The sequence below is a fragment of the Dromiciops gliroides genome, chromosome 4 (genome assembly GCF_019393635.1).
Source record: "Dromiciops gliroides isolate mDroGli1 chromosome 4, mDroGli1.pri, whole genome shotgun sequence".
NCBI lineage: Eukaryota > Metazoa > Chordata > Mammalia > Microbiotheria > Microbiotheriidae > Dromiciops > Dromiciops gliroides.
Genome location: NC_057864.1, coordinates 93,826,326 through 93,850,989, shown reverse-complemented (window position 1 = coordinate 93,850,989; position 24,664 = coordinate 93,826,326). Strand labels below are relative to the sequence as shown.

Genomic DNA, 24,664 nt, shown 5'->3' with positions numbered 1-24,664 from the left:
ATCTAAATAAATGGAAAATCATCAATTGCTCATGGATATGTCAAGCTAATATAATAAAAATGACAATTTGACCTAAATTAATTCACTTTTTCAGTGCCATACCAATCAGACTACCCAAAAATTATTTTATAGAGTTAGAAAAAAATTACAAAAGTCATCTATAAGAACAAAAAGCCAAGAATATCAAGAGAATTAATGAAAAAAATGCACAGGAAAGAGGCCTAGCCATACCAAATCTAAATGTGTACTATAAAGCAGTAGTCATTAAAACTATTTGGTACTGGCTAAGAAATAGGGTGGTGGATCAGTGGAATAGGTTCGGCACAGGAGATATAGTAGTAAATGACTATAGTAATCCCCTATTTGATAAGCTCAAGGACTCTAGCTTCTGGGATAAGAACTGACTATTTGACAAAAACTGTTGGGAAAACTGGAAGAAAGTATGGCAGAAACCAGGCATGGACCAACATCTTACACTTTATACCAATATATGGTTAAAATGGACACACAATTTAGACATAAAGGGTTATACCGTAGGCAAATTAGGAGAGAAAGGAATAGTTTACCTCTCAGATCTATGGAGAGGAGAAGAATTTATGACCAAACAAGAGATAGAGAATATTATGAACTGCAAAATGGATGATTTGATTACATTAAAGTAAAAAAGTTTTTGTACAAACAGAAGCAATACATCAAGATTAGAAAGAAAAGAGAAACCTGGGAAACAATTTTTATAACAATTGCTTCTGATAAAGGCCTTAGTTCTAAATTATTAGAGAATTAAATCAAAATAATAAGAATAAAAGTCATTCCCCAGTTGAGAAATGGTCAAAGGAAAGGATATGAACAGGCAGTTATCAGATGAAAAAATCAAAGCTATCTACTGCCATATGAAAAAAGTGTTCTAAATCACTGTTAATTAGAGGAATGAAAACTAAAATAACTCTGTGGTACCACCTCACACCTATCAGATTAGCTAATATGACAAAAAAAGGAAAATAACAAATGTTGGAGATGTGGAAAAATTAGAACACCAATGCATTGTTGGTGGAGTTGTGAACTGATCCAACCATTCTGGAGAGCAATTTGGAACTATGCCCAAAGGGATATGGGGCTGTCCATACACTTTGACAAAGTAATACCATTACTAGGTCTGTATCCCAAAGAGATCATAAACAAGGGAAAAGGTCCTACATATACAAAAATACTTATAATAGCTATCTTTGTGGTGGCAAAGAATTGGAAATGGAGAGGATGACTATCAATGGGGGAATGGCTGAACAAGTTGTGGTATATGAATGTAATGGAATACTTTTTTGCTTTAAGAAATAATGAGCAGGCCAATTTCAGAAAAACCTGGGAAGACTTGAGTGGACTGTTGCTGAGTGAAGTGAGCAGGACCAGGAAAACATTGTACACTATAACAGCAACATTGTGTGATGATCAACTGTGATAGATGTAGCTCTTTGCAGCTATACACTGATCCAAGACAGAGCCATGATAGAAGATGTGATAGACTAACATTGACTCTCAAATTCATTGACTGAATTCTTTTCCACTCCTGTTAATCTCAGATGAATAGGAAGAATACTTAATTCAAAAAATTTATTTACTTGGTTACCACAGAGTCACTTCTAGTACTTATTAAATTTGCACAGTTATGGGTTCCTTTGGTTTCTTATTTAATTGTTGCTCATATCTTACTATACCCCAACCCTGAATTACTCCCACCAAACACTTCCTCTATTCCTTTCCCCATGCTAATGAATGAAGTTGGAAGAAATCATTTACGTACTACACTAATATGGACTAATTATGAGAGATTTCCTATTATCTTCTCTGGTCCATATAGAACATTTAAAAAAAAGCAGTCCAACTTACATACTCAGAATAGACAGTGATTTGCCTCATAACCTCCACTGGCCTCTTTGGAATAGCATTTTTCTCTACAGATATCAAGATTCAAATGTTATGGGAAAATTAGCCTCTTAATCAAGAAAGTCCCTATCACTTCTCTTCCAAGACTTTAATTTCTGTCTCCTTGGTAAACTAAGGCAGATATAAGTGATTACATGCTAACCTCAAATATGCTATATGGAAACTACAGCAAAGATATAAAGTTGTGCCAGGATTATGTTCAGTAATTTCGTCCTTGTTATCACAAATTTGAGAAAAATGTTTATGTTTACATGTAGGAATATTGGGGGACCATCCAAAATGGTAACACTGCACTGAAAGTGGTCCAACTAGATTTTTATTTTTATTTTATTTTATTTTTATTTTGGGGGGGGTTTGGTCCAACTAGTTTTAATCCATTGGCACACTGAAATGTCAGCACATCTCCAACTTTATATTTGTCTGAGATCAGTATATAAATTTCCATGTAGAAGAGAAAGATGACATGCTTTTTCTGAAAGTAAAGTAAAAACAAAATAAATAAGTTTTTTGACTTTTTGGAGTTTAGTATTTGCTCAACATGTAATTTGTTGTGATCTAAAACCTTTTTACATAGTACCTCTCAGGAGGCTGAGTTCCTACCTTCAAAGAGCTAACGAACTAGTTAAACATACTACAGTTTCACATAAGACCCTTCTGGTAAAATAGCAGGAAATAGAGGTCTCTTTTCCTTAAATTAATTAGATTGAATAATCTCATGGCAGGGGGAAGGAAAGCAAGAGGATATATAGAAAAAATTACAGATAAATATTTATAAGTGGGTTAGAATTCAGTGAATGGTTGTTGGATTTCAGTATTGGCAGAATCAACTGGGGAAAACATCCTAGAAAATGTATGGGGGGCAGCTAGGTGGCGCAGTGGATAAAACACTGGCCCTGGATTCAGGAGGACCTGAGTTCAAATTCGGCCTCAGACACTTGACACGCACTAGCTGTGTGACCCTGGGCAAGTCACTTAATCCTCATTGCCCTGCAAAAAAAAAGAAAGAAAGGAAGGAAGGAAGGAAGAGAATGTATGGCTTATATTATTATCTAAAATAAGTATTATAGGCTTTTTCAATAGAAAAGCAAGATTTTTATAGTTGCATATCATATATTCCAACCCCCTAATTGGACTGATAAGTACATTAAAACATTATATAGCACTTAATTGAAAATTCAAAATGAGAACCCATCATTGTACAATATATAGTCCTATATAGTTATTGAAAGCAAACACATCATACCTATACACACAGTGTTTATGTATATATGCATATATATACACACACAGTGTATATGTATATTTGTATATATACACACACAGTGTGTATGTATATATGTATACACATAAGTGTGTATATATATGTATATATATACACATACATACATTGATTTAAACTATAAGCATACTATGTAATATTCAAAGTTATTGTTCAGGGAAGTTATTTGTTTTATAATACCTCATATTTTTAATTGTATTAAGACATGATCTAAACCATTTTCTTATAAAATTACACATATTTTCCATGAAAAAATATTTGTGCCCCTCTGAAGACATGACAATCCATATTAATGAGTGAAACACATTTTAGGTCACATTTTTAAAGCAGAGATGATTTGTGACTAAACAATAATACTTGTCATAAAATATGAATAACTGGCAATTTCCAATTTCAAATATAATAGCTTAATGATTTAAAGGAAAAATAATTACAGCTTAATTAGTGGAAATGGAGTAATCATCCCTGGAACCTACAGTAGTTGACAGCTACAAAGACTGCCAAACCCGCAATAGTGTATAAATAAAGAGACCTCAGGAAGAACTTCAATAAGGAGTTTAGAGAAGTTCCCAGTGCTATTGGTACCCACATAAAGAATCCAGAACAAAAAGGACATTTTGATAATGAGGATTAACATCTGAACTTATTTTAGGGAGTATCTAGGAAACATATGGAAAATTTTTGTAATGTTCAGTTTTTATGCATTGACTCACCCGAATGCCTTGAGTGCTCTCCAAAGCATTCTTATTTTCTGGATCTTTAGGTTTATCTCTAAAAAGTCTATTCATTCCTATCCATGATAAAATTCTGCAGTTTCTATTATGAGCATTAATACTGGAATTACTGTGATTGTTCAGATGTAGAATCTAGTAAAAATCTGACCTGGTAATTTTTTCTTTAGGCACTGCAGCTTCCTTTACTTCTGGAGCTACGGCTAATGACTTGGAAGACAAAGTTCCTACTACCAAAATGTTGATGTTGTCAAATGATTTCATATTTGCAATATATGATTCTATCAATGGAAATGAGAATAAGATTTGTTAACATCTGTCTTGACTGTGAACTATAGGACTGGCCTTTCCACCTGTCCTGCATCTAAACGCTCCAACATAGATTATCTCTCCTATTACAATATGACATGTTTGAGAGTGGGGATTATGTTGCTTTACTTTTATCTCTTCAGACCTTAGAAAAGTGCTTGGCGTTTAGTAAGTGCTTAATAAATGCTTTTTCATTCATTACAAACATTGACAGATGGAATCCACCTATACATGAATCCCCATAAAACTCCTTTTTAACTTTGAGCCCAGGAACAGTAACTTACTGTAGCATTCAAGCACTGTAGGCCACTCATCAATATCATATATTTTGAAAGCTCTAGTTTTTCCACTTGTCATTTCATATCTATCCATGCATTCATATTATAATCTTTCTTTAAGCTTCAGAAATGTCTTATTTCCTTCATATCTGGCATTTTCAAAATGTGGAATATTACAAATTTCTAAACAGAGAAAGTTGGAATTTTATCTCTGATGTAACCTCATGTATATTTCAACTCAGCAAATCAGACCTCACACAAAGTCATGTCTTTATTGCAGAATTTAAAAAATAATAATGGAATAAAGTACTATACACTAAACAATAAACAAGGGCAGCTAGGAGGTGCAGTAGATAAAGCACTGGCCCTGGGTTCAAGAGGACCTCAGTTCAAATTCAGCCTAGGCAAGTGTGTGACCCTAGGCAAGTCATTTAACCCCACAAAAATAAAATAAACAAGAATTTTGCAATTTTTTTTCTGGAAACCATGATATCTGGATCTATTTCAGGACTCTATCTAAGTGCATATTTCCAAGAGGACAAAGGTTTCTGGGCCACTTAGAATCTATTTCATAAGACTGTGCATGAAGTAAGTATCCATTTTTGAAAATATATCATATGGGAAGCTAGGTGGCACAGTGGATGGAGCACTGGCTCTGGATGCAGGAGGACCTGGGTTCAAATTCGGGCCTCAAACACTTGACACTAGCTGTGTGACCCTGGGCAGGTCACTTTGTCCTCATTGCCCCCCCCCCAAAAAAAAAAAGAAAAAGAAAAAAAAGAAAATACATCATATGGACCGCAAGTTTCTTTAGGAGAAAGCAAAAAAGGAGTATATGTCTAATACTTATGTTATACGATGTTCCAGTAACTTGGCTTAAAAATCACCAAGAACAGAGACCTCATTTTGTTTACAATTTCTATAGATATGTATCTACTGCTCTTGTGGTTGTCATATCCCAGTAAAAAGTGAAGAGGTTAATTGTAATAAAGGTCCTCTTTCAGGGCTAACATGCCATTTGATGCACTTGAGGATAAACATATTGAATTAATGTAATGGATTAATATATGTTTTTGAGGAGTCAAGTAATTGAATTTCTAAATTATAACCATGTGATAACTTGCATCAAGGAGAATTGTATTAATTGGCATAAAAGAGAAAACACAATATTTGCAGGTCAAGGAACTTAGTACAAATTCTAAATTTGCTAGCTACTAATATTGATATCTTGAGTAAATAATTTAAGATCCTTGGGCCTCAGATGGCTCATCTGTTTGAATAAAATGAGGAAGAATGAATTAGATGATTGCTAGGATTCTTCCAGCTTTGTATCCATTTACAAAGATCTATGCATTTTTAATAATGTGTCACAAAAAGGGTAGAATCTATAGAAAGATCCAAATATCTAGCTAAGAAATTAAAGTTATACTGTAAAATTTGAGCCTAAATTTATTCCTTAGACTTCCAAACGATAGATTACATTATAGATAAATGTTTGTTATCTATTTCTTATTTTGAAGAAATGTGTCACAAACTGAAATTATCTGAAATTAGGACCTAGGGAGTGACTCTAAAAAATTTCATCTGAATTATTTTTAGCATGTTTATTAGACACCTGCCATGAAACAGATTCTAGGAGTTGGTAGTATAAAGATTGAAATAAAATAATCCCTGTCTCAAGGGGTTTATATTTTATTGAGAAGATAATAGTGAGGCTTGTGTGTGTTTGTTTGTGTGTACATACAAAAATAGAAGGTGATTGGGAAGAAAATTTATTAACAACTAAAGGTATCAAAAGAGATTTTATGTGGTACTTAAGATGAGCTTCAAAGTGATTCTAAGAGGCAGCAATGAGCAATTTAGGCAAGAAGCAAGGCCAGTGCAAAGGCACAAACAAAGGAGATTAAAGTGAAGAATTGTTATGCTAAACACTCTCCCTGTGCCTAAAAACCACTGGCACATTACTGGATAAAAGAACTTTGGGGTATGGGGATTCTGATTGTTCTTAGGTCTTCAGTAAACCTCCATATGTAGGCCCTTCTGATGCTAAAGCAGTGATAAAAAAAAATGCCAGGATCTCCCACTAAGCGGAATTAAAGGCATGGATCTGGCTGATTCCATTAAGGACCTGAAATTTGCAAAACCTCTCTTTTAACCTTCAATCATTATCACAACACATATAATCACATTTTTTCTTATCTTTTCTTTTTATTAGAGAGTAGATGATCAGTTTTGCAGTGTTGGAAAACCAGGGGTAGGGAAGTAGCCAAAGAGGAGAATGCAAGAGGCCTAGATGTAAAATTCAGTGACATCTATAGCCTTCTAGGAATCTCCTGCAATGGCTTATTGATTCTGACTAACCTATTACACCCTAGACAAAGGCAGAATCATTTAAGTATAAAGAGAATTTAGTTAGGATAGAGGGAATTCTGTCTACTACAAAAGAACTACGCTTATAAATACATGTAAAGATAGAGGTGAAAGAAATCTTCTGGTTCATCTTTCTCATTTTACAGATCAGAAAAGTGAGGCCTAAAGAAGTTGGATAACTTGCCTATAGTCACACAACTAATTTGCAATGAAAGAGGATTAGAATCAGATACCCAGAAAAAGAGTCATTATTTTTCCCACTATTCTAAGTTGCCTTTCAGATTTGCAAGGCTTTAACATGGAATTATCTACACAATATCTACTTCTTATGGAATCAAATGAAACCATTGTTTGCATATAAGTGAGGTACAGTAGAAGATGTGTCCCTAACTATACTGATGTAACGATTGGAATGACGCCACCTGCTGGATACTTACTGTAGAAGAGTTCTGCCCATGAAGGGAAGGTCTTTGAGGGCAAGACCAGGCTTCAGGAAGTGACGCGGACTAGTGGGAGGAGGAAGGAAGAGACTGGCGCTCGGTCTCGCTCTCTTTCCTCTGGACTCTGGCGGAGAAGGGAGCTAGAAATGTGCTCTCCCTTTAATAGATAGGAATCTAGGCCTTTTTCTCTCTCTTTACCAAATTCTTATTCTCCTTAATAAATGCTTAAAAGTCTAACTCTTGCTAAAGCTTATAATTTATTGGCGACCACTCATTAGATATTTTAGACAGTTTAGCTAGAATTTTAGCCCTTAACAGATGGCGACCACTCATTAGATATTTTAGACAGTTTAGCTAGAATTTTAGCCCTTAACAGATGGCGACCACTCATTAGATATTTTAGACAGTTTAGCTAGAATTTTAGCCCTTAACACTGATGAAGAGAATGCATAAAATATTAGGTTACTCACTGATACACATTGGTTGATCCAACCATCCTTGTTGCCCACATGTGATAAATCCTTTTTTTCATCTGTTGTTGCATATCCTTCTTTACAGTGATATTTTGCTGCTATATTGACAGGGTAATATATTTTTGATTCAGAAAAAAATCCATTCTCAAAATAAGTTTTACGTGTGCATGTTTCTGAAAGGGAAGGATCACAAGCAAATTATTGACATGGGTTCATTACTGTCTTCATAGGAAGGCAATAAATAAAACAATGACATGAAAAGGGTGAGTTAGTTTTATGAAAACCAATGTGCTTCACTCATTGATTACTTTAGTAAGGTAACACTGTCAACAATTGGTCACTCAGAGATTTGGAGAACTTTCTCATCATAGGTAAAGGAGACATAGACTAGTCCTTGTAGTCTGAATCACTGAGGAAGTATACAGATTCTGACTGCTAGATTATTAAGGTCAGTTGCCAGGGGACATCCTTTGGGTGGTGATTCTGACTTGCCCATGGAGTTTAGGTGTAGGAAATGTTTATGATATTTGATGGGAGTCCTGTATAACCTGTATAACCTCTGATATTTCCTCAGGTAATCTTGAAGTTCCTAGGAGTTCCCAAAACCAGTCTGTCAACATGAGAATCTCTAGATCAAGTTAATTTAGTTCAGAATTGGATTGCTCTCCAACACTGTGATCTAAATATACTGAGGCAACTGAATAGTGGATTGTGGACCTGAAATCACAGGACAATAACATTTCAGAGCTGTGAAAGACTATAGGAGGAATGTCGTCTGGATCATAGAACATTCTCAATAACTGGTCATCAAGCCTCTGATTGAAGGCTTCCATTGATTAGGAATTCTCTACCTGGAAAGGCAGCCTATTCTTTTTGATAGCATTAACTGTTAGGAAATTTTCCTTACACTGAAATTTTGTCTTCCTCTAATTTTACTCCTTGCTTTTAGCCTTATCCTCTGAGGCCAATTAAAACAATTCTAATCCATCTTCCATATGACATCCCTGCTTCACACTCAGCCATTTAGCAAATAAACACTTCCCATGTGCCAAGCACTGTGCTTAAGCTTGGGTATACAAAGAAAGACAAAAAACGTGTCCCTATTTTTAAGGAGTTCACATTCTAAAAAGGGAAGATTAACCTATAAATAACTAAGATCATATAATATAAGATGGAAGATAGTCTCAAAAAGGGAGTAATTAGAAATTGGGTGACTACAAAAGGCTTCCTGAAGAAGGTTGAATTTGAGTTGGCTCTTGAAGGACAGAGAAATTAAGAGATAGAGGCAAGGACTATAGCATTCTAGACATGTGATCAGGGTGAAAGTAGGGGATGACCAGCAAGCACAAAGGCAAAGACAGCAAATAAATTCAGTGTAACTCGATTGCTATAGCGTACAGAGGGAAATAAGCTGGAAGAAGATTAGGAAAGTAGGAAAAGGCCAACTTGTAAAGAATTTAAAGTGCCATAGGATGTTATCTCTAGTCCTGAACATAATAGGAACCATTGGATTTTATTGAGAAGTGGAGTTACTTTTTAAAAAAAATCACTTTCCCTGCTGATTAGAAGATAGATTGTAGTGAAGAAAGATTTAAAACAAGGAGATCAACCAGAAGGCTAAAGCAATAATCCAGACAAATGGTAATTAGGACCTTAACTTGAGTATTGGCTATGAGGAAGGGAAAAGGGGATGTGTATGAGAGATGTTGTGAAGATTGAAATGACAATGTCTACTGATATATTGAATATATAGGGTTAGTAAGAGTGAGCTGCTGATAACACCTGGGTTGTGAGCCTGGGCAACTCTAGGAATGGTAACATAGAGATCATAATTGAGCTCATGAAAGCCAAGGAGATTACCAAGTGGTTTGTTATAGAGGAGCAAATAACAGAGGGAGAGGGACAGAGCCTTGGAAAACTCCCATAATTAGTGGTTGTAATATGAATAAGGAGTAGTCAGAGAGATAGAAGGAGAACCACAAGAGAGGAATGCCATGAAAGCCTACAGGAAAGATTTATGCAGGAAGGGAAAGTGAGCAACAATTTCAAATGTTGCCAGAGAGCTAAAAAATAATTAGGATTGGAAAAGACCATTAGATTTGTCAAATAGGAAGTCATTGGTAAACCTGAGAGAATAATTACAGAAAGTAAAAACCAGATTGCAGAAAGTTAAGAAGAGACTGAGAAGAAGCACAGCAGAGGTACCTATGATGATTGCTAACTGAACTTCCTCTGACATAGCTTCCAATACCCTCATCACAACTGTCATTCTCCTCTGAGTTTCAACATCCTTACTGATATATGGCACCTGGAAACGAACTTAATAAACCAAGACTGAGTAAAGCAGGAAAGAACTTGTTTTGGGAAAGACCTTGAGAGGGTGCCCCTTTATTTCCCAGCAATGCTTGTTTTAAACTCTCTCAAATGGAAGAATGGAAAGGTCAGGTTTCTTGGTTTTTGTATCAATACTAAAGTAGCATTATGCCTTTCAAGGCTCAGCTTAACTACCACTGCCTATGGGAAGCCTATTCTGATCCTCTCTTTTCCAACTATCATTTAGAGAAATAGCTAGTTACATGTTCTCATCCCCCAACAGAATGTGAATTACAGAAAAGTAGGGGATCTTTTTTCATTTTAGTTTTGTATACTCATCACCTCGCATACTTTGGTGCACAAAAATTTCATAAATGATCATTAGAATGGATGTGTAATAATTCAAGGCATCTTAACACTTCTTCTACCTCCTTTCTCCCCTTCTGTTTTTCCTCCTCTTTCTCTATTTCTCCCTTACTTTACTATCTCTCTATGCCTTCCTCATATTTTTCTTTTCCACCATTTCTCCCTTCCATAGCTTATATTTTATCCTCATTCTTTAATCTTTTTTTTTTACTTTTTCTTTCTTTTCCTCTTCTTAGTTCCTTCCCTTTTGCTTTCTTTCTTGAACTTTCTCTTCCCATTTATCTTTGCTTTTTCCAAATCTCCTTCTCCTCTTGATTGTTGTTCTTTCTCCTTCATTCTTTATTTAAAAAAAATATTTAGAATTTTCCCTAACTTACATGTAAAAAACCCCACAAATTTTCACATTGATTTTTTTTAAAACTTTGTGTTTTAAATTTTCTTCTTCCCTCCCTCCTCAACCCTTCCTATGAAATCAAGCAATTCAATATAAGTCATACATGTGCAGTAATACAAAACATCTTCACATTAGTCAGGTTGTAGAAAATAGACAAAATAACTTTAGAAATAGGAGCTACCAAATAAAATTATACTTCAATCTGTATTCAGATATCAGTTCCTCCTCTGTTGATGGTTTGCATTTTTTCATATGTCCTTCTGTTATCATCCTTCTCATTATTTCTTTCACAATTACTACTGCTAACTGTATTACCCTTCATCCTATTCCCTCCCCTTGATATTTATTCTATTTTCTATCTTCCTTCACTCTATCCCTCCTCAAAAGTGTTTTGCTTTTTACTGCCCCTCTTCACATCAGGGGAACAACTTGTTCCAGGAGTCCCTCAAATCTTAAAAAATACTTGAATGCCTCAGAACTACTAAGTGAGGTAGGAACTTTTCAAGATTATATTAAATTCTGATAGGGCAAAAATACCCCTACTATTCCAATTCCTGATATTATGATACATTTTTATTATTATTTTATTATTTTATTTATTTATTTTATTATTATAATACCTCCATATGCTGATGATCAATCATCTTTTTTTTCTTTTTTTTTTTTTCTGGGCAATGGGGGTTAAGTGACTTGCCCAGGGTCACACAGCTAGTAAGTCAAGTGTCTGAGGCTGGATTTGAACTCAGGTAGTCCTGAATCCAAGGCTGGTTCTTTATCCACTGTGCCACCTAGCCACCCCATCAATCATCTTCTTTTATACCTCATGTTTTAAAGTCAGAAAATTCAGGAATATGTGTCAATAGCATAATGGGTAGAATGCTACCTGCCATCATCCCCAAAATACTTTTTCATGAGAACAGTCATATTTTCCCCAGAATGCCAATGGAATCATCCAAAACTCCTGGTTAAATTTCAGGAGTTGATCTATCAACAGGGGAGACCCATAGGTAAAGGTTGAATCCACTAATATGGGCCTCCGACTACAAAGTGGGATCTGATTGCTCCTGACATATAGGGGTCATATGGAATGGGGAAATGTGGGGGTAGAGTAAGACCACCAAACTAGGTAAATTTCAGTTTAGGAATCATTCTATGATTTTATTTCTCCTTCTCTAGCCCTCACAGGTGATTTTGCTTGCACTTAATATATCAAGTTTTCTATTTTTGCTAATTGATTAATTACAAAATTGAATTTTAAATAGCAGTACAACTAAGTTTATTTAGTAATTCTGTTCATTTACATAATTTCAATGAAAAAAGAGTTTAAGTTCTGAGTCTATCACACATTTTAAAATATTAACTATTATATTGCTTGTTGCTATTAACTGAATTTTAACTTTCCATTAAACTAATGTACTCTAATTTGTTTAACTGTTGCCATTTGCTTGGACCTTCAAAGTATTTCTGACTTTTCACACTGAGATTTCTATCAGAGTTTTAGGAATTTTCGTGTCATGTATGGGCCCAAAAGTTGTGTTCATATTTAAACTTTTTCTGTTTGTTGACAGACTGCTTAGTTGCACAAGAATTGAATGAGTTACCTATTTCTTCAGAGCCTGCCAGCACTGAATTTTATTGCTTTTGATTTCTGCCAGCTTGATGGTTTCTAGCCTAGTTTCTACTGAAACGAGTTGTCAAAGTCTTTCTTCTACTTAGGTCAAATGCTGTCACATTATACTTTGTTTTATATCTCCTCAATATGGTTATCCTATCTTACTGTTAATCAAAGTTGTCTATATATCTGCCCTTTCCCTTATTATCCTATTAATTCATTGATGGCGGAAACTGTCTAAACATAAAGGCAAAATAAACCTTGTGTCTCTTGATGCCTTGCCAAACTGCTCTGAACATAATTGGTTCTTACAAGTATTTTTCAAATTTGATTCCATAAACTTTAAGGCCCCATTAACACTTTGCTTGTACTGTTACAATTGATTCTTTCAAGATTTACTTTTTTTTCCTGTGGTCTCCTTTTTCCAATCCATTGTGTGAAACTAGTGGGTTTTGGGGGAGCCCAGAGGCCTCTCAGTTTGAGGGAGCCTTGCCTGATTTTTTTTGGCCTACCCAAAGTAGGTCAAGTTGGACCTTGGACTGTGAATACAGACAACAGGGATTAAAACTACACCTACCTGAAAGCCTTTTGCCTTAGAGGGTCTGTCCTCTGGTCTCTGACCTCAGCAAGTACTGCTCATGGACCACCCTCAGGTTCAGTAAACCAATAGATTTGAATGATGCTAGGCAATTAGCTTTGAGCAACGTGTAGGGGCAACCTTGCCTCCAGACCATAGGGGGCTTGTGCTCTCTTGGCCTGGGATGCTGAAAGAGGCACGATGGGACTTACTCTCTCTCTCTCCCCTCTATCCTAGGTACTTGTTAAGCACTTCCTATATAAGTTATTGAGTCATTTATTTAGTGCTTACTATGTGCCAGACACTCTCCTAGGGATACAAAGAAAAGCAAAAAAGGTCCCTACCCTCAAACATTTCACCTTCTAATGGGAGAGACACTATGAAAGTGTATGTATGTATGTAAGTACATATGTACATATACCTACCTATACCCATACCCATACTTAAACTTATACATCTATATCTATATTTGTAGCTGTATCTATATCCACATCATCTGTCTGTGTCTTTGTCTATATCTATCACTCTCTCTATCTCTGTTTATCTCTATCTCTAACTCTATCTCTTTCTCTATTTCATCTCTCTGTCTCTGTATCTCTCTATCTATGTATATTTGTATCTATCTATCTATCTATCTATCTAAATAGAAACTCAGCAGCAGCCCAAGTGCAGCCCTGCCTTTAGTCACACAGACCAGCACAGGAAGGGGGAGAGGGGTGGCAGGCCCTAGCCTAGGCAGCCTGGTGGGCCCAGTGCCCCTTCACAAAACAGTGCATCCCATTTTCAAGCTCTGGGCAAAAGTGGCAGATCTGGCCGTACAGGTCAGGCCCATCACCCAGGGCACAGATAGTGTGGCCCTCAAAGTTATAGCCAGATCCATGGCTGTTCCTGCCAATCAACCCAGCCAATCAACACTTTCCTTATGGCCACCTGCATGTTGGAGGTTTCATTGTAGAACTTGCTATAGATGTAGATATAGGCAGTGGGGGGGCCCCCATGGCTTAGCCCCCTATGAGGCAACCTTCCCCTGGCTTGTGGGGTCATGCCTCATGATCTCCAGGTCCTTGTAGGTGCTTGGCTATATACATAGGAGACATATATAAAGAGTAGGAAAAAGGTCATATCTCTCTCTCTCTCTCTCTCTCTCTCTCACAAACACACACATGCACACTCGCACACATTTTAGTAGTATTTTATTTTTTCCAATTACATGCAAAGACAATTTTAATATTTATTAATTTTTTAAAATAATAAACATTTTTGTTTATAGTTTCAATTTCCAAATTTCATCCCTCAGTCCCTTGCTACCCTCCCCACTCCTTGGGGGGAAAGGGAAGCAGATATGGGTTATACTTGTGCAATTATATAAACTTTAATATTCATTTAACATTTTTTTGAGTTCCAAATTTTTTCTCTCCCCCCCTTTCCACCGCTTTTCTATAACAGTAAGCAATTTGATATTGGTTATATGTGTGCAATCACATAAAACGTTTTTCCATATTAGTCATGTTGTGAGAAAAGAAATAGACCAAAAGGGGAAAAAAACATGAAAAACGAAGTGAAAATTGTATACATTAATCTGCATTCAGGGTCCATTCATTCTTTCTCAGGATGTAGATAACATTTTCCATCATGAGTCCTTTGGAATTGTTTTGAATCATTGTATTGCTTCAAAGAGCTAAGTTATTCATGATTGATCATTGCACAATGATGCTATTACTGTATACAATGTATCCTGGTTCTGCTCATTACACTTTGCAGCAGTTCATATAAGTCTTTCCAGGTTTTTCTGAAATACACCTGCTTGTCATTTCTTAGAGCACAATATTATTTCATTAGATTCGTGTACCACAGCTTGTTCAGCTATTCCCCAATTGATAGACATCCTCTCCATATCCAATTCTTTGCCACCACAAAAAGAACTGCTATGAATATTTTTCTACATGTAATTCCTTGCCCCATTTTTATGATCTCTTTGGGATACAGGCAGTAATGGTATTCCTGGATCAAAGGATTTGCAGTTTGCCATTTGGACAAATTCCAAATTGCTCTTCCGAATGGCTGGATCAATTCACAACATTTTTTTCTTTTTATTTATTTAATATAATCAAAACTATCCATTTTACTTCCCATGATGATCCCTATCTCTCATTTGGTCAAAAATTCTTCCCTTCATAGATCTGATGGATAAACTATTCCTTGCTCTCCTAATTTGCTTACAGTATCACCCTTTATTTCTAAATCATGTACCCATTTTGACCTTATCTTGGTATATGGTGTAAGATATTGGTCTATACCTAGTTTCTGCCATACTGTTTTCCAGTTTTTTTCCAGCAGTTTTTGTTTTATTCCAGAATCTGGGATCTTTGGGTTTATGAAACTCTAGAGTACTATGTTCATTTACTACTCTGTCTTGTGTACCTAATTTATTCCACTGATCCACTCCTCTATTTTGTATCCTGTACTACATAGTTTTTATGATTTGCTGTTTTATAATATAGTTTGAGATCTAGTATGGCTAGGCCACCTTCCTTTGCATTTTTTCCCATTAATCTCCTTGATATTCTTGACCTTTTTTATTTTTCCAGATGACTTTAAAATTGTTTTTTTTTTGGTGAAGCAATTGGGGTTAAGTGACTTACCCAGGCTCACAGAGCTAGTAAGTGTCAAGGGTCTGAGGCCGGATTTGAACTCCGGTCCTCCTGAATCCAGGGCTGGTGCTCTATCCACTGTGCCACCTAGCTGCCCCCCAGATGACTTTTGCTATTATTTTCTCTAGTTCTACAAAAAATTTTTTAATACCTTGGTTATATGTTACTGAGTAAGTACATTAAGTCAAACAGAATTTTCATTTCTATTATTTTGGCTCAGCCTACCAATGAACAATTGATAATTTTCTAGTTGTTTAGATTTGACTTTATTTTGCTAAAGTTGTTAATTATTTCAAGTAATTTTTAGTTGATTCTCTAGGATTCTCTAAGTATGGCATCATATCATTTGTAAAGACTGATGGTTTTGATTTTTCATTGTTCTAATTAGTTCAATTTCCTTTTTTCATCTCTTATTGCTATAGCTAACATTTCTAGTTTGATATTGAATAATAATGGTGATAATGGGAATCCTTGATTCACCCCTGATCTGCTTGGGACAATTTCTAATTTATCACTGTAACAGATAGTGCTTGCTGATGGTTTTAGATAGATACTGCTTATTATTTTAAGGAAAGCTCCTTTTATTCCTATGCTTTCTAATGTTTTTAACAGGAATGGGTGCTGTATTTTATCAAAAGCTTTTTAAGCATCCATTGATATCATCTTATGATCTCTGTTGGTTTTCTTATTGATATGGTCAATTTTGCTTATAGTTTTCCTAATACCAAATCAATCCTGCATTCCTGGTATAAATGCCACCTGGTCAAAATATATGATCCTGGTGTCATATTGCTCTAATCTTTTTGCTAGCATTTCATTTACAATTTTTGCATAAATATTCCCATGGGAAATTGGTTTATTGTTTTCTTTCTCTCTTTTACCTCTTCCTGTTTAGGTATCAGCACCATATTTGTGTCATAAAAGGAATTTGGTACTACTCTGCCTCTTTTCCCAAATAGTTCATATAGTATTGGAATTAACTGTCCTTTAAATGTTTGGTAGCATTCCCTTGTGAACCCATCTGGTTCTGGGATTTTTTCTTAGGGAGTTCATTGATAGTTTATTCAATTTTGTTTTTTACTATGGGCTTATTAAAGTACCCTATTTCCTTTCTTTTTATCTGGGCAATTTTAGCAAATGTTCATTGATTTTGCTTGGATTGTCAGATTTGTTGACATCTAAGTAAGAAAAATATTTCCCAATGATGGCTTTAGTGCTTGTTATCTTCATTGGTGGCAAATTCACCTTTTCCACTTTCGACACTTGAAATTTAGTTTTCTTCTTTTTAAAAAGTAGATTAGCCAATGGTTTATCTATCTCATTTTCCCCTTAAAGCCAGTTCCTAGATTTATTTATTAGTTCAATGGTTTTCTTAGTGTCTGTTTTTTAAACCTAAACTTTAGTTTTCAGAATTTCCAATTTGGTGCTTAATTGAGAATTTTTAATATGTTCTTTTTCTAGCTTTTTAAGTTGTGTGCCCTAATTCATTAATCTGTTCTTTCTCTATTTTATTGATATAAACAATTAGAGATATAAATTTCCCCCTAACTACCACTTTGGCTACATCCAATACATTTTGGTATGTTGTTTCATTGATGTAATTTTATTTAATGAAATATTGATTATTTCTATGATTTGTTCTTTGACCTACTTATTCTTTAAAATTAGATTAATTAGTTTCCAATTAGTTTTAATTCAGTTTTTCACTACCTTTTATTGATTGTAATTTTTATTGCATTATGATTTGACAAAGGAAAAAAAAAAGGTCTATTCTTTTCTATTCTCACTTAATTTTCTCCAGAAATCTTCATATATAACTTTTCTAAGATTCTATTCATACCCATAACCTCATTCTTGCTTGTGGTTAGATTTATCTAGTTCTGAGAAGGAAAGTTAAAGTCCTCCACTAGTATAGTTTTGCTGTCTACTTCTTCCTGGAACACACATAACTTCTCCTTTAAGAAAGTGGATGCTATACACTTTGGTGGATATATGTTTAGTACTGATATTACTTCAATGTCTATGGTACCTTTAATCAAGATGTATTTTCCTTCCTTATCTCTGTTAATTAGGTTAATTTTTTGCTTTTGCTATTTCTGAGACAATGATTGCTACTCCTGCTTTTTTTTTTAACCTCAGCTGAATGATAATGGATTTTGTTCCAGCTCCTTTCCTTTACTCTGTGTGTGTTTTTTCTGCTTCAAGTGTTTGTTGGGGTTTTTTTTTTGTTGTTGTTTTTGTTTTGTTTTGTTTTGTTTTTTTTAGGCAATGAGGGTTAAGTAACTTGCCCAGGGGTCACACAGCTAGTAAGTGTTAAGTGTCTGAGGCTAGATTTCAACTCAGGTACTCCTGAATCCAAGGCCAGTGCTTTATCCACTGCAACATCTAGCTGCCCCAAGTCTGTGTATTTTTTAAACAACATATTGTACGATTCTGTTTTTTAATCCACTCTGTTATTCACTCCTTTATATGGGAGAGTCCATCTCATTCATATTCACAGATATAATTGTTAACTGTGTATTTCCTTCCATCCTATTTTTCTCTTGTTTGTCCTTTTTCATTCTCTCCTTTTTGTCATTTCCCTCCTCACTAGTGTTTTGCCTCTGACTACCACCTCCCCTATTTTGACCTTCCTTTTGTCAGTCGCATCCTTTTTTAGTGAAACCCTTCATTCTTACCTGTGGGGGTAAAATACATTTCTATACTCAATTGATTGAGTGTGTTATTTCCTTTCTTAGCCAGTTTCAATTATGGTAAGGTTCAAGTGATGTCCACTACGCATGTTCCCATCTTCTCCTCCAATGTTATATAGTTTTTATGCCTCTTCATATGATATTATTAAGCCTATTCCACCTCGTCCTTCCTTTTGCTTCCACTACAATATTTTTCACTACTTAATTTTTTTTCATATCATCCCCTCATTGTCTTATATCCACATCCTCTGTTTATGTATAGTCCTTGTAACTGAACTAATAGCTTGCCTGGTTCTGCTCTAAGGGGCTGTGTGTGTGTATGTGTGTGTGTGTGTGTGTTTGTGTGTGTAGGTGTAGATGTGGGGTGTGGCTAGTGCTGCATAATCCTGGTATGCCAGTGTCTTGCAGATTATTTGGTGTTGTGTTGAAGGTTGGTCTGGTGTGGGCATCTACTTATTGCCTGATGTTGTTCTGAGGCATGTAGAGAAGCCCGGTGCTGATATCAGGTTGCCCACCTGGTACTATGTTAAGATACATGGGGGATCTTTATACTGTTCTGGGACTTTCCTGGTATTACAATGAGACTTGGGCCCTGGTAGGACTGGGAGTGGCTGGTGCCACATGGTAGCTCAGAGGTCTGGATTGGCAGCTTTGAGTTGTATTGTTATTGGCTGGGGGAAAAGGAGATGAGACAGAACTGCATGAGAGATGGCTAGAAGTAGCTGCAGCGAAGGTGCCTGGTACATTGGTAACTGACCTGCATTGGGGCACAGTGTCTCCTGCTATCTTGTCTCTCTTACTTAATTTTCAAAGTCCTTTTTGAGCTCTTTTCTGGCCTGAGACTAATTCATATTTTTCTTGGAAGCTTTGGATATAGGAGCTTTGACTTTGTTATCGTCTTCTGAGGGGATAGTTTGATCTTCCTTGTTACCATAGAAACTGCCTGTGGTAAGCATTTTTTTTTCTGTTTGCTCATTTCCCAGCCCATTTCTTGACTTTTAACTCTTTGTTAAAGTGAGGCACTGCTTTCAGGGTGGAGGGCTCACTGTCTCAAGCTTCAGGGGGTTTGTTCAACTGTTTTCAGAGATACTTCTAGGTATTTGTAATCTTTTAGTTCTTCCAGGTGGTATGATTTAAGGTGAGGTATGTTTACCACTCTCCTGGCCTGTGCTCTGGTCTGCAAGCAACCACAAGCCTACTTTTCTGCCCTGGAAGTATGAACATAGTCCTGCTTCACTGTGACTCCAAGCTCTTGTGTGCTTGAGCTCTTCTCCCTCCCTGGGACTGCCACCAAAGACTGTGACCTGGATCCAAGCATGGGCAAAACAACAGAGTCCTGCCTCAATGCTAGCAAAGAAAGCCCTGTAATCTCCTTCTGGCCAATTTTTTTGACCACCTTACTGCCTGTAGGCTGAGTTCCAGAAATAATTGCTGCTGCTGCTGATTCAGAGGCTCCCAAGGTCTACTCCTGGTTTGCTGGGGCTGAGGACTGGGTCTGTGCTGGGGTTGGGTCTGCACTGGTGACACCTGTGATGGGCTGTGCTCCACTCTCACCATGGTACAATAGACCTTTCCTGCTGACCTTCTAAGTTATAAGTCTATGATTTTCTTTATCCCTTGTTTGTTCTTGAACTCTTCCTCAGCTATAGACCTGAAAGGTAGTGTTTTTTTGCTTATTCTTTCCATTTTTCCTTCCTGCCTATTTGCTATAGTTGGCATTTTTAACATCTTAAATACAAGGTGTGGCATTGGCATTAGGTGATCAGGCATACACCTGGTCTTATTGGAACATCCTTTAACTTTTTTATATATAACTATTTTGGTTTTAGACACTTGTTATTTACTATACTAAGTAATGGTCCATTTATTTGTCTGCTTTCTAATTTTTTTTCACTCATGGTTTTTTCCTTTTTCATTTTGTCAAATATATTTTCTGCATCTGTTGATATGATCATGTATTTAATTATGCTTAGTCTTCCTTATAATATACTAACTCTGAAATCCTGGTATAAATCCATAGTGTATAATTATTCTTACATGTCAATATTTCCTATTTCTTAATATTTTATTTAAAACTTTTATATAAATGGTCTTTAGAGATATTGGTCTAAAATTTTCTTTCTCTGCCTTTAGCCTGGCTTAGGTATCAAGACCATATTTGTATCATTGGAAGATAATTGAAGTATGCCTTAATTTATTAGTGATACAAGCATTTTGCATAATATAAAAATTAATTATTCATTGAATATTTGTTTACTTTTTTGTATATTTAATTCTTCTCTTCATGGACCTCTACTCTTTTAAGTTCATTTACAGCCAGATCAGTTTTTTTTCTGATAGTAGATTATATAAATAATCTATTTCTTTAATTTGTGTGCTTTATTTTTCAGAAATATTTAACCACTTACTCTAAGTTAAAAGTCAGCTTTACCTGATATTTGGGGAAAAAGTTTCTGATAATTGCCTTCATTTTTCTTCAATTGTGAGTTCTTCTATTTCATTTTTGATATGAACAATTTGGTTTTCCTCTCTTTTTAAAAAAATATATCAGATTAGTTTGAAAAAGTGTTCCTCATTTTACCCATCAACTGAATGTGTTTTCCTTTTTTCCTTTCATCAACTTTATTGTGCTCTCTTTGATTTTAAGAATTTCTACTTTATTGATTAGTTGGGGCTTTAAAATTTGTTGTAGTTGTAGTTTTTTTTAAAGTGAATGCCTAATGTGATGATTGTTTTTTGTACTCTTTTTTGGGGGGATTAAAGCATTTAGGAAATATAAAATTTCCCCTAAGGCCATGTTAGCTGTATCCTATAAGTTTCCTTTGCTACCACATTATTAGTATTTTACAATGAAGGATTGTATTATTTTTATCATTTATTTTTAACCTATTAGTCCTTTGTAATCATGTTTCTAATGTATTTGACAACGTATAGTTAATTTTTATAATGGTATCATTTACAGATAAGAGGTATATAAACTATATTCTGTTCTCATTTAGTAATTACTTTCCCAATTTGCATCTTTTGGTTGCATTTGTCTAGAGCTCCACTACTCCATCTACTTCTCTGCCAGATTTCAACTTCATCTAACAAAATGTTTCTTTCAGGTTAAGTTCATTCCCCCAATCTTCTCCCCATTATGCCAATTCAAGCATTGACAGGCACAGTCTCCTTCAACGACCTCCATCCTCTGATTTGAAGGGTGGGGGGTAGAGTAATAAACTCTAACCAATGTCTTCTTTAGATAGGGCAGAAACTAAATTTTTGCTCATTCAACTCTGCCTCTGCTCTTCTGCCTGCTTTCAGCTCTCCTGGACAAGATGTCCCCATGTTGGGTTGCCTCTGGTTTCCTCCTCTACTCCCCCACCAACCGCTGCCCCAACACTTTTCTGCCTCCTTTTTTGTGTTGTCTCCACCATATGTTGCTGGGAATGAAAGAACCTTTTCCTAACTTATATCTTGTAGACCCAACACTCTTTCCACTAAAACAAAAGAAAACAAAAACTGGGATAATGTTGACTTTTTCTGCAGCACCTCTCTTGGTCTCTATGACTTTCTGAAGATCAAGAACAATTTTCAAAGATGATAAAAGAAAGCACTGGCCTTTTTTAGATACAATGAGCATTTGAATTTTAAGTGTAACCAAAGGGATTGCAGAAGCCAAGGCATAATTCTCTTCCTCAGAAGACTGCTCATCTTTCCCATTTAGTACAGAGCAAACAGCCTTGCATTTACTCACTGTTCATATGGAGAAGGATAACCCCAGGTAGTTAAATAGCTCAGTATTTTCTTATGGTGTAGTTTTTTATTGATACATATTGACTTTCTCTTAACTGTTTCCTTGTGTAGTTTTTGCAGTTTAAAAAGTGAACATTTTTAAGTCGAAAGTAAATTGAATGAATCATGGACTAACTGTGTGAATACAACTAAATCAAAGCATTTATCACAAAAGAGAAAGTGGCCAAATAGTACAGATTGAAGCTGGGCCTTTGTCATAGTTATCATTTCCAAATGGAGGTAAGACATGGCTGACAGTATCATCCTTCATAATCTCTGTAGCTGAATACCTAAGGAAATAACACAACCAAAAGCAAAAATTAGTAAGTGAATAAAAATATTCTGCATGAACAACCAAAGTATATGTATAGAAAAATGGTGGGAAATCCTTTGAAGTTGCATTTAAACAAACAAAAAAAGTAACGTGCAGAAGGTTTTGGAGGGACAGAATACAATTGTTAGAGTTCAGTGACAAATCCTAAACTACAGAGGAAGTTTCTATAACTGCAAGGTCTCAAATGGTACTATAAAGTTTGGCAGAAAACAGATGGCATTTTTTCCCCTTGCTTTTCTACCTGGTCTATACCATTGTTTCTCTAACTGGGTCTTGACATATTGGTATAGAGCCAAGGAAGCTCTGAAAACAGTGCTAAGAAAAATGTTGTCAATTCCCTTATTCACTTCTGTCTGTCCAAGACTTCTCTTTTCCTTCACATGCCCCAGTACAATAGCTCCATTCTCTACCGGGGTTTTGAGAGTTTAATAAACACAATTGAAAATCTGTACACAGTGGTAGTTCATCTGTCCCTGAAAGATTTTAAAATTATTTTAAAATTTTCCATTCTATAATAACACCAGTAGAAACCACATAGACTAAACATTTTATTTCATGTAAAGATGTCCTTAAAAGAGGACAATGAATATTATTTTGAAGTGATATTTTTAGGTGCCATTAAAATAAAATAACCCCTGGGGCCATCTCCAGTCATCCTGATAATATATCTTGCCATTGGACCCAAATGGTTCCAGGGGAGAGAGTGAGGGTGGTTACCTTGCATGTCCTTCCTCACTTCAATTCATTGCAAGTCATGACATCTGTTATGGTTCTCTTTGAGAACAAAGGACAAACCACAACATTAACAATTAGGTACCAGAGAAGGAAGGAGTCATTATCTCTTAGTGAACCAAGAGATTTTTAATCAATTGCTACTGAAAATGAAATATACAAGGTATCACAATATGTTATAAAACCCAATTCACGTCATCAGATAATGATGATTCATTAACGTCAATTTTTTTTTTTGAGGTGGTGGAATTTGGGGGAAGGTTTTAAATCTCTTGTCCTAGAGATTTTGAAGAACAGGTCAAAAAATAATCTCTTTTGGATGGTTCTTCTCTGGTATACTTAGATGTGAACTAGGCGGTTTTCTTATCTTTACATCCTGATGATGACATTTAAATGTGTTAACAGTAACAAGAATATCACAAAATAGGAATGAAATTCACATCAGAAAATCTCAGTATTAGTGTAAAACTCACCATAGTGAAAAAGTTCTAGTATATGCATTTGGGATAATTGATTTTCCCTTCTACACAAGTTGCTCTTAATGGAGGTGATCTTGGAGCTAAACGATATCCCCAACGACAAGTAAATTCCATCTCTTGTCCTGTTCTTGAATAAAGTTTGTCATCATTTCTCCATCTAAGTTCTATATTATTTTTTGTCATCATTTCTTTTGATGCTGTACATGACTCTGAAAGATGAAAAGAATCTATGTTACAATTAATAATAAGAGCATAGAAATTTATGTTATCCAAAATAATTGGGAATAAAAGTAATTATTTCTGCAGTGAAAATATAACTGATTTTCTTCTCTTCTATACACAATGCTAAATAATAAGATACTAAATTTTAAGTAATTACACATGATCAGAGCTCTAACCAGTCTGGGTGGGTTTTTTTTTTCCCCTGGCCCCAACATTTAGAAGAAGATATGCTTACTTTCCACAGCCTTGCAGTGACTACCAATCTTGTGCTTTTCAGCCCATTCCCAAATTAGGGTTGGAAAAAACGGCAGTGTCTTACATAAATTTTTTGTTATTCAGTGGTTTATTTCACACCCAACTCTTCATGACTTCATTTGGGGTTTTATTGGCAATGATATTGGAATTGTTTGGCTTTTCCTTCTCCAGCTCATTTTACCGATGAAGAAAGTGAAGCAAATAAGATTAAGTGACTTGCTCATGGTTATGCCTCAAGGAAGTGCCTGGGGCTGGGTTTGAAATTGGGTCTTTCTGACTCTAGGCCCAGAGCTCTATCCACTACACCACCTAGCTGCCAGTGTTGTAGTTAAGCTACTTAAAACATGTTTATTGATTGTTGGATTGAGAATTTTGGGAAGGCAGAAAAGGCAACAGTTCACTCTGTGTGTTTCATAATGTACTTCTTAGAACTTCCCTGCC

At 35.5% G+C, this 24,664-nt stretch overlaps 1 protein-coding gene and 1 pseudogene across 6 annotated transcripts in view; both read right to left on the bottom strand.

Annotated features, from left to right (window-relative positions):
* Positions 1-154: 154 nt before the first annotated feature.
* Positions 155-10,087, bottom strand: LOC122754643 (annotated as a pseudogene).
* Positions 10,088-22,209: 12,122 nt separating this feature from the next.
* LOC122753109 (complement factor H-like) overlaps positions 22,210-24,664 on the bottom strand; it is a 98,255-nt gene continuing 95,800 nt past the window's right edge. For all 6 annotated transcript variants that reach the window (XM_044000226.1, XM_044000229.1, XM_044000228.1 and 3 more), the window contains 2 exons: positions 23,741-23,955; positions 22,210-22,491 (listed from right to left, as the gene is read on the bottom strand). In XM_044000226.1, the coding sequence (XP_043856161.1) occupies positions 23,756-23,955 (200 nt within the window). In that variant the 3' untranslated portion in view covers positions 22,210-22,491; positions 23,741-23,755. The remainder of the gene's footprint in view (positions 22,492-23,740; positions 23,956-24,664) is intronic.